At 33.8% G+C, this 11,098-nt stretch overlaps 1 protein-coding gene across 1 annotated transcript; it reads right to left on the reverse strand.

Moving 5' to 3' along the window:
- Positions 1–1,881: 1,881 nt before the first annotated feature.
- On the reverse strand, positions 1,882–8,500 carry LOC107493900 (pleiotropic drug resistance protein 2-like). The gene is given in 18 exon segments (XM_052251302.1): positions 1,882–2,270; positions 2,889–3,143; positions 3,362–3,533; positions 3,648–3,875; positions 3,958–4,091; positions 4,187–4,270; positions 4,366–4,656; positions 4,737–5,069; positions 5,202–5,332; positions 5,572–5,652; positions 5,741–5,906; positions 6,031–6,134; positions 6,269–6,367; positions 6,370–6,428; positions 6,549–7,449; positions 7,564–7,654; positions 7,847–8,137; positions 8,325–8,500. Coding segments are annotated over 18 exon segments (3,774 nt in total). The 5' UTR covers positions 8,409–8,500; the 3' UTR covers positions 1,882–2,000.
- Between the last annotated feature and the right edge of the window lie 2,598 nt (positions 8,501–11,098).

An 11,098-nucleotide genomic window follows, 5' to 3' on the forward strand; every position in this document is an offset into this window, starting at 1 on the left:
ATGGATTTTGTAGGTAAAAAGTTAACACGTGGGGGGCGTGGTGCAACACGTGGGGGGCGTGGTGGACACGTGGCAGCATCCTGGCCAACACGTGGGGGGCGTGTTGGACACGTGGCAGCGTATTGTGCAACACGTGGGGGGGGCGTGGTGCAACACGTGGGGGGCGTGTTGAATGAGTTCCACAATACTGTAATACACTTCAAATATCAATATTCAACCAAAACACCATCTCCATTTCCATATTAAAAATAATTTCTGTAAACAAAACTACTTTTTAAATACTGAAGCTACCGCAAAAGTAACATAACACACCTTAGAATTACAAATGTCTCATTCTCCGTTACAAAAAGCACATTTTAGCTCCAATATTGAAATTTGAGCATTCTTAACAAGCAAAACCATTTAGAGAAGTTTGCTCTCTCATCTGCAAAATATTGCAAAGTTTTTAAATATGACAAAAGATGTTATCAGAAGTAAAAGATATTTTGACATTCACCTTCCTTTGTAAGACAAAGACAGAAGAAGATTTTAAGTTATAATTTAGACAATTGTATTTCCACATTTTAGATTAAATTACATTTTTAGAATTCTGAGATTAATATGTATTCATCGTATAACATCTTTTAATTTGAACAATCTTAGAACACCAGAAAACACTAAGAGAGATTCTCAAACTAAGTTGTTAAGTTTGTAAACTTTTCCAACACCCTAGTTATCACTGTGAGTCTTTGAACTCAAGAGTTCTCTATTGAAACCTGATTTAGTATTAATCTCTATTCCTAGGAAGGATTGATGAAAGAATACTTAAAGTTCTTAGGTTAAATTGCAGTCTAATTTAAATTTTGTCTGAGAAGGTTAAGAAAATATACAAGGTTCTTAGGTTAGTGGAGTATCCAATCTAAATCATTTCTTAGTCAGATAAAGCTTGATGCAAGAATATCTAAGACTCTTATATTGGTGAGGAGTCAATTTGAGTAATTTTATAGTTCTCGAAAGACTTGAGAAAATAATATCTGACGTTTTTAAGTTGGTGGAGTATCCAATATGAGACTTGGTTGAAAAGGCCAGTGAAATATCAAAAATTTTTAAATTATGCTACGGTTTATTAGTCTGAGTCAAAGTTGTTGTAGCCTGAGAAGACCCTATGCAAATAATATCTTTTGTACTATCATTCTATTAGTAGAACTCCCATCGAGATGTACTTTTATTATCTTATTAGTAAAACTCTTATCTCTTACTTTTATAGTTTTATATTCTATTTATCTATCCTAAGTTCAGAAGTCTTTATTACATATGAGAGAACTAAAAAACCAATTTAAAAAGCATCTGAAAAAGTTTAAAAAGATCTTAAAATTTCTTTCCTTAAAATATAATATCTCATCATTTATTTTAAAAAAAACTTAAAATAAGCTTGTCTTTCTCACGCTAACCTATATTCGTCGCATACAAGTCCTAAAACTTGAAAAGTATTTAAATTCTTATTTCAAAATAAAATAAATCAAAGCATGATTCAATCCCATTCTCGTGTGCTACTTACATTTTTAGCCTTTGCTATCTTTACTCATTAGAGAAATTGCTATTGAGTTTTATCATAAATACAAAAGACTTTGATTAAAAAAGATTGAAGAACTACTACTATTCAAAATCAAGTAATCATAAGTCAATACTAAAATTATGAGTCCTTTCACTATATTCATAGATCTAGATATGCTTTTGTGTTAAGATCTTTTTAGATAATTTAACATGAATAATCTAAACTTAAAAGATCAATACAAAGAATTTCTATCCTATTGGATTGGATTTCTTTTATTTTCATCTTCTACATAAATATATTGTATATATGGAAGACAAAATTTTTACCAATTTTCAAAATAAGAAACTCGTTTATTTATGTTACTTTTTTTTTTGTTTTAAAGAATAATGTAATTTAATAGCAATAGAAGACGGTCGAGCTGCTGGTTAGTAAAATATAAATAAACGTGATATGGTTTTTGCTTGGACTATCTCTTCTGAAAGTTGAGGAATTTGATGCCATAGGCAAAGACTAACAAGAAAAGAAGCACCCAGCCTACATGAACAACAGCAACCACCGGAAGGAAGTCATAGTCAAAACCCAAAACATCTTTAAGGAGTTGCTTCAGTGGCATGGTTCCACTTCCTGGTATCTCTAGTTCTGCATCCTTGTCACCCAGTTGAGAGGTGATAAGGCCATACAATATCCATGCAACAGGAGAAGCCCAATAGTACCATCTCCACCACACAGGGATTTGCTGCAACATTTAGAGTTTAGTACAAATATAAGTTTATCTATGATTAATTTTTTATTTTATTTTTCTATGTTCGGACTTTTAGTTTCGGTAAACCAAAAAAATCAAACTGAAATCTTTGGTCTGTATTTATGCCATTAACGTATTACATTAAAATAAATCTCAATTATGAAAAAAGTACGAGTAAATTACCAAAATCATCTCCAACTTTTAAATATGCTGACAAAAATCTTTTTAATTTTTATATTTAGCAAAACACTTATGTATTTGATCCAAAATTTTGTAAATATATTTGAATAACTATTTAAAAAATATATAAAAAAAAGAACAAAAATTTAATCTCTAGAATTCATTTTTTTAAAAGTATTTTTGTCGATTGATAAAAAAATTGTAGAAAAAAATGTACTTGCCATAAAATTACTAAATTTTGAGGATAAAAAATATTATTTTTTTAATTATACTTGCAAAAAATAAAATCAAAATTTAATATTTAAAATACTTTTTAAAAATATATTTAACTTCATAAAAAATAAAAAATATTTTTATTGGCGCATTGAAAAATTAGGGGCAATTTTGGTTGTTTACTAAAAAACTATCAAAGTGCATGGCACATTATTTTACCGTTCTAGGAATGAGGAAGCCAGAGAACAAGTTCCAAAAGCTCAAAAAGAAGGACATGCAAATGGCAGCAACTTGGTGACCAGGTGTCAAAGCAACAGTCATCATTCCATACAATGTGAAGTATATGAAACACATTAGAATGTAGTAGTAGAACCAAAAGAAGTTCCCCACCTTCCATTCGAAACCAATCATGGAGTAGAGGATAATAGTGTAAATGGCAGTTTGAATTGCATTGTAAATTGCCTCTATTGCCACCTGCAGAATTAGCAAGTTGCTTATAGTTTACATAATTAAAAAACATTTGCAACACAACTTGCCTAACAAAGATTGTCTTCTTAAAAAACAACACAAGCTTAGCTCCTTTAAACACAAAATTGAATGTTAGTTTTATGTTAATCGTATTACTTTATTCAATATTTTAAAAATATTTCTTCTGGGAAAAATGAATAGGATTGCCAATCTTTGTATTTTACCTGGCCAAATGCATAGGGCAATGCAGAATACATCCCTGCAGCCCTTTCACGATAGAAGACGGTTCTTTCAATGGCAACAACTGGTTGTACTGCTGAAGCGTTCGTCGCTCCAAGGAAGATCACAGCAGAGTACATAGCTCCCAAAAGGTTCATTAAATCTTGTTGTTTGTGACTACCAAATTTTTTTTCAGTAAACATCAAAACACAATTGAGGCCACAGGAGCAATAAGAAAAGCATTTAAAATCATAAATTGAAAAAAATTATGTAAAATCTGACATGACTCACGTGTTCTTTGCTTTATTCCAGAATATTAGACCAAAAATGAGTCCAATGAGTATTGTCATGAAGAATCTAACAGCATTATACTGAGGATGTCTCCAGTACGACCAATGTTGTTTCCAGAAGCAAGCTTTGCATTGAACCAAGAATCATTGGGAATATTTGGCTGGGAAAGACAAGTCTTTGGAACCTGGGGTCGGAGTACTGAGCTCCTTGATGAGTTCTTGATTCATCCTGAAGAAAGTACAATTAAAATAAGAGTTACAAAACTGAAATTCTTGTTGCACATAGGAGCAGATAAAGAAAAATAACTTACTGATAAAGGTCAGAGGTGGCATAGATGGCTGCAAAATCTACATCCAATTGAGCCTCCATTGAAATGGAGCTTAGATCAAGCATCCATGTTGCAGGATTATAACCATCCTTGATTTTAGGAACTCCAGGGATAGCCTGAAGCAGAACCTCAATATAAGACATACATAGAAAAGTATGGAGAAAAAGCCTAGATTCTCAGATGCTTGAAATAGAAAAGCTTCAATACTCACTTCGAAATATTCTATGAGTTTATGTGAGTGGCGACCAAGTGGACCAGCATAAATAACTTGTCCTCCTCTTTTCATCAACAATAGCTATGATACCAAGGAAATATCAAAGTTGAAGATATGTAACAATCTATGAAATAAATGAGAAACGCTATGCGCTCTATATAAGAGTCTAAACTTACCTCGTCAAAGGCCTCAAAAATGTCTATGCTAGGTTGGTGAATTGTACACACGACAGTTCTTCCGGTGTCCACTGTATTTCTCAAGGTTCGCATAACAATCGCTGCAGCTCTAGCATCAAGTCCAGATGTTGGTTCATCCATGAAGATGATTGAAGGGTTGGCTACAAGCTCTACAGCTACAGTAAGCCTCTTCCTTTGTTCTGTTGATAGGCCATCTACACCTGGAAGGCCTACCAATGCATCTTTGATTGGTATAAGCTCGACCAACTCCATAACTTCTTCAACAAACATCTGCATCACCAATAGAAATTCTGCTCAATATAACACATATTTAATTATTAAGGCCATGATGATAGATTTTTTCGACAAACCTTTCGTGCTTCTGTTTTTACATCTGAAGGAAGACGAAGCCATGCTGAGAATAATAGTGATTCATAGACAGTAACATGTGGAGAATGAATGTCATTCTGTTCACAATAACCGCTAATCCGAGCAAATGTTGCTTGGTTCTTTGGATAACCTGAGATGCTAATATTTCCTTTGATGTAACCACCTGTTTTTCTTCCGGCTAATACATCCATGAGCGTTGTCTTCCCCGCGCCACTAACACCTACAAGTGCTGTCAATATTCCTGGTTTGAAAGCACCACTCACATCTTGTAGTAGTTGTAGTCTATCTGAACTGAAACCTTGATTCTTCATTTCCTAGTGTGTTAATGGTCACAAAACAAACCAAAAGCTTTATTTTGAATACCTTTCGCTATCATAAACACGTCAATATAATTTAAGACAGCATAAAAGGTAGCAAATTTAGAATGGTTAGAAGTAGTCCCTTACAGCAGGCATATCTACATAGTAGCTAACATGATTGAATGCAAGTGATAAAGGCTCAAACGGTAAAACCATTCCTCTTCTTTCTTCTTGGTTCGAAGGACCGGAAATTTCTGAAGAATTTTTCATTTCCATCTCTGCACTTGCGATATATGATAAAAGATTAGCAGCATTAAATGAAATGGTGATACTTTATTGCATGGAGTTGTGCTGAGTAACCTTCTCAAAAACACAATTATAAGTTACACAAAAATGTGCTTTTGAGTCAAAATTAAAGCTTCTAGGTAGTTCTATACCCTAACTTATGTTTAAAATAACAATGAGTTGAACTTGGAATCACAAGGAAAGAATGTAGAGATAAAGTAGGCACAGAAACCTTCAAAGATAAGCTGTTTGGAGGATGATATTTTGTTCCCTTCACCTTCATCTGCGATGACCGCTTTCGAATCACTCAAAGCTGCAATTATAGTTTGACATTAACATGTTTACAGATGCTTAAAATATCACTGAATTACTGACTGAAAATCAAAGGACATATAACTCACGATTCAAGTAAGTCAATGCAACAACAAATAGAAGATTGAAAAGAAGAGAAAACCCAAACAAGGCTCCAATGCAGATCCAAAACCAATAATCTTCTGTATAGAAACCTCTATATCTGAGAAGTAATTTTCCAACTGTTGGTGCATCAATTCTAGGGTCTGTATTTGGCTGCAATATATTGGGAAAGAAAAAAAATCAGCAGTTCTTAAAGTTCAAGTATAGTGAGGTAACTAACAAGGCCATAAACACTTTATTTGGCTCTATGCTATCTACAGTCAAATTGAATTCATACTTGACTCCATCTTTTATCTAAGAATTCATTCATCACTATGGCATTCTGGCCATACATCATAGGAGATATATAATAACCCCATATCATCCATGGCGCAATGTCGTCTGCAAACACACAAGAAATTACAATGCATTTAACTATACTACTACTATTAAAAAAAAAAAGGGCAAGAAAAAGTAACTTATTTAGTCATAATATCGAAGAAAATGAAGATAACATATAGTTATCAATGGCTTACCTTTGGCAAAAATAAAACCTTCAAGCACAAATATGACTTGCAAGGTCAAGGTACCCAGTGTATTAGCAACAACTGGTGTTCTACCAACCGCAGCAATGATCGAAATAGAGACAGAGCCATCTGATGGATTCCAAACAATGCCAAGAATTGTCGAAAAAATCTAATGAAATAATGAAGGGAAATGTGTGAATTAGAAATTGTATCATTCTTATCTCCTCAAAGTACAAACTATTATTACCACCAAAGCCAAAGAAAACAATAAATTAAATCATTGAGTTACCTATCAGCACCAGGAGCAAACCCAACAGTATAATATGTAAGAACAATCCATATCCCTGATTCCATAAGGAAGAGAGGGATCCTTAGAACCCATATAGGTAACCCAAAGGACCATGCAGGGAAGAACAAAAAATCCCTTTGTTTGTAGAACACTGGAAGCCTGAATACAGTCATGGCTAGTTCTGCCATTCCAGTAAACATCACATTTATTAGAGTGAAAAATAGTGCTCCAAAGAATTTTTGTCCATCTTGGACAGTCCCCACTGGCATTTGGGTTCTAAGGAACACAGTAAAGGTGATGATAGACATAATTGTTATCTGTGTTGTCTTGAATACATAAACAAAAGCACTACGCTTCATGAGCAACCATTCTCTTGAGAAGCATGCCTTAAATAGTTCCCAGTTTGATATGCCATACTTGTCTTTTACCAAAGCAGCTTGGTGGACTCCACGCTTATCATAGGGAATCCCAAGCTCAGTCACAAGTTGTTCACCTATTTTAAATGAACTGAAGGCCTCTGCGAATTCCGAAGTCGAAACGTATCTATAAGGTTCATCTTTTTGAGACCAATATTGTTGCTGGTCTTTCTTGGATGTTACTTCTTGTAGAAAATCAGCAACTCCTTTTCTCTCTGGACACTTGAATCCCATGTGTTCAAAGAACTGTAGCACGCTCTGGCGCGGACCTTGGTATACAATTTGGCCTTCTGAAAGTAGGATAATGTCATCAAAGAGATCAAATGTCTCTGGTGCTGGCTGCAGAAGAGAAATCACCATGGTCACATCCATGATATGAACCATCTGTCTCAAGAACTTGCATATCTGAAAAGTGGTGGAACTGTCCAACCCTGTTGATATTTCATCCATGAAGAGCACCTTTGCCGGTCCAACCAACATCTCCCCTACACCCAATTACAACTGAAAGCATTTAGTGTCGATCAATAAATAAACTATAAAATGCTTATACAAGCCAGTATTTTAAGAAATTATGCTACTATGAGAAGAAAAAAACTCACCTGTAGTTAAGCGCTTTTTCTGTCCACCAGAGATACCCCTTCTCATTTCATCACCAACCATAATGTCAGCACAAATATCCATTCCAAGTATCTGTCAGATTAAGGGATGAAGTTATACAAGTGGATGATAAAATCAGTAGCGTTCACGTGACTTTTTTTTATGTACTCATTGTATACTCATCACTCCACTATCATAGAATGGAGGATCATCTAAGACCTTAAAATTGAGGAAAAAAATCAAATAAGTAAAAGAAATTTAAGTTTCTACAATGGAGACGCTAACCTTGAGAACATAATCAGTTACCAAACTGGATTTTTGGCCTGACATAGCTGTGGCCTTCATGAATGCATCAATTTCAGGGTTTGGCTTTATTCCTGCATCTTTCTCCCTTCTTGACAGTTCCACCAGCATCTCGTACCTCGTTCCAACACCTAAACAGCGTCCTGAGAAATCTAATGTCTCTCTCACTGTCATTTCTCCATAGTGAATATCATGTTGACTAATATAGGCACAAGTTTTTCCAGCAACGAATTCATTTAGCTCATGACCACAATAAGTGATTTTCCCCGAGGACTGCTCACAAAACATCATAGATCAAAATAACTACCAATTTGGACAAATTAATATTTAGATACATTTATTGTTTTAATGTACCAATTTATTCAGACACAGTTTTCGGGAAATGGTAGTAAGTAGTAACTAATTATATAGAAAAAAAACCAACAACAACAAAAGAAAGCATAATGAAATAGGAACAAACCCTTAAGTCACGGTCAAGTTTCCCTGCAAGTGCTAGAAGCAATGTAGTTTTCCCAGCACCCGGAGGACCCAGCAGGAGAGTCATTTTGAGATTTCACACAAGAAAAAGTTGTGCATAGAGATTCAAATACCTTTTTTTCGATTGTTGCATGATAGAACTAACTGTGTACACATTAAATATAACTCAATATAAATGAGAATCGTTTTACCTTGATGGTTTTATTATTCCACTAACATCTTTAAGAATCTGAATTTCTTTCTTCTTGGAGGGTGCAAGGTGAAACAATCCTAAGATGCTCTATCGTTCAAATGAATGAATCAGTCAAAGCATTAGTTCTACTAATGGTGCTATTCTCAAATTTAACTAAACATCATATATCATATAATACAGTGAAATTATTCATACCAGAAAATAATAATAATCAGCATTAAACAATTGCTAATGTGGGAACATTCAAGTACCTCAAAAGTGTGGAGAGTGGCATTAAGCAAAGTAGGAAGCGCTCTACTCCCAACATACAAATCTCCCTCTGCAGATAAATTCTCATACCGGACTTCAATTTTAGGAATTTCAATCCCCACCCTGAAAGTAACAATAGCAAAATTCATCAACTAATTAATAATAAAAAACTTTGGTTTCGGTGATAGATATAGATAGAGAGATAAACAAACACCAGCCAAGCTTGGTAACATCAACTTCGCCATGGACTACTTCGCCATTATCAAGAACTTGCTTGAGCACACCTTTTCTCATTCGATCTAATGTTGGCAGTCTCTCGATGGCAGCCCAAGTGAGGTGCTGCTCGTCGTCCTCCTGCATGTGGCGGTTGCTACGGCCAAACACGTCCGGCTCAGCCGCCGCAGTCCAAACGTCCCTGAAGCTGGCAGAGGTCAAGCTCCGGCGACCGCTGGTTGACATGGCTAAATCATCCCCCGTCATCAATGCTGATGCCATTTTTGGTTTAGCTTCTTTTCTCTTAAAACGGATACAGCACTGAGCCTTCACATATGTAACATGAAGCTGTTAGCTTTTAGAATCACCACTCATGTATATGCATGCCCATGCTTTAGTTTTTCAAACAAAATTGACTGAAATAAAAGAGAAAAGACACCGAATACGAACAGGTAAAATAATAAGCAGTCCCCTTCACATGAAAATATTTTAAGATGGCTGACATTTGTTACTTTTTGGTTAAAAAAAAAACAAAAATTTGCCGAGAAAACAGAAGAAAACCACGAATAATAAGAAAACAATCTAATGCTATGGAAAACAAAAAAAACCACGAATAATAATAAAGAAATAATAAAGAGACCATAGCAAAAAAGAATAAAAAAAAGACGAAGGAAGACACGAAGATGAACAAATGCGAGTTTTTTTTAATTAGGATAAAGAAAAATAAATATAGATTGATAAGGAATCTAATACTTGAAATCTAATACCAAATGATACGAAACCGAACCAAAGATAAGATGGAAAATCGAAAAAAAAGAAACTTCTCTACTTCTATGATGTAACAGTTAAAAAAATTATTCTACCTCTTCTGTTTTTATTTAAGTTTCTCAAAGAAATTTTAAAAAATTTTCATTCCTCAAAATTGATTTAAAAAAAATAACAATGAATTTTAAATAAGCTTTTAACATACCAACTTAAAAATAAGCCAAATCTTGTTAGATATCTAATTTGAATTTAAATCTCTAAAAATAATTTAATTTAAATCAGATTTAATTTTTATTAAATTCTAACAACAAAACAAATTAAATATAGACTAAAAAATCTTCCAAACCACGTATCAACCTCCCCTTGAAAGCATCTCAACTTTGTTACAAAATGGTACGCACGTGATATATTAGCAATGCCGACATTAGAATTTAAATGAAAATATTGAGATTGCTTTATGTCAACTTGCATGTTCCCACAGCCTGTATTAATTAGCTTACCATATGATTCATATCATAATTTGACATTATTTATTAAGACTTGATAATGTTGCCACGAGAAGCAGCATATCTATAAGAGGATCTTCCCCTCCCTTGTCATTTGTAGTCTGTAGATGTCAGTTTTGATGATTAATTAATTTTTGATTTCGAGCAAAAGGTCAACTATATGCTGTTTTGGCATATCTTGTATCTTCTTTGACCAATATTTTATACTTTTAGTAGCGTGCAATAATAGGTTATTTATATTTGATGCAAGATAATGTGCACTTAAATTATTATATAAACCACGTGCCAACCAACTTTTCTTTACCCATTCATAAGAAACCAGTAGTTAACTAGTGATATATATAATATTTAAACCTGTTGGATCGCAACAAATCAATCATTATCAGGTGGTAATCTCGAATGAAATAACTTATTTGCCAAATTTATAATTAACTCTTTCCTTGTTACATTACCAAGTGTATAACACGTGCTAATTAATTAACTTATAAAATTCTTTTAATATACTTATAGAAATATTTTCCAAATACAAACGTTTTCATACAAGTCATTTATATTTATGTGTTTTTTCTGTGTGTCTCTTTTTCTTCTTCTTCCTCTGTGCCTCTTCTTTTTTTTTCGTAACTTTTCTCTCTCGTTATCGTCGTCATCAACACCACCTCTTCCTCCTCCTTCTGTTTTCATTGAAATTTCTTCTCCTCTTTTTGTTTTCTCTTTCTCCTTCATCATCAGTTAACTCGTTGATGATAATAAATAATTCAGGTTCAGATTGAACCAGAACGAAATTGATTATTGTTTTGAATCTAAGGTTAAGGTGTGGTTCAATTTAAAGAA

This window comes from Arachis duranensis, chromosome 6 (assembly GCF_000817695.3).
Source record: "Arachis duranensis cultivar V14167 chromosome 6, aradu.V14167.gnm2.J7QH, whole genome shotgun sequence".
Lineage (NCBI taxonomy): Eukaryota > Viridiplantae > Streptophyta > Magnoliopsida > Fabales > Fabaceae > Arachis > Arachis duranensis.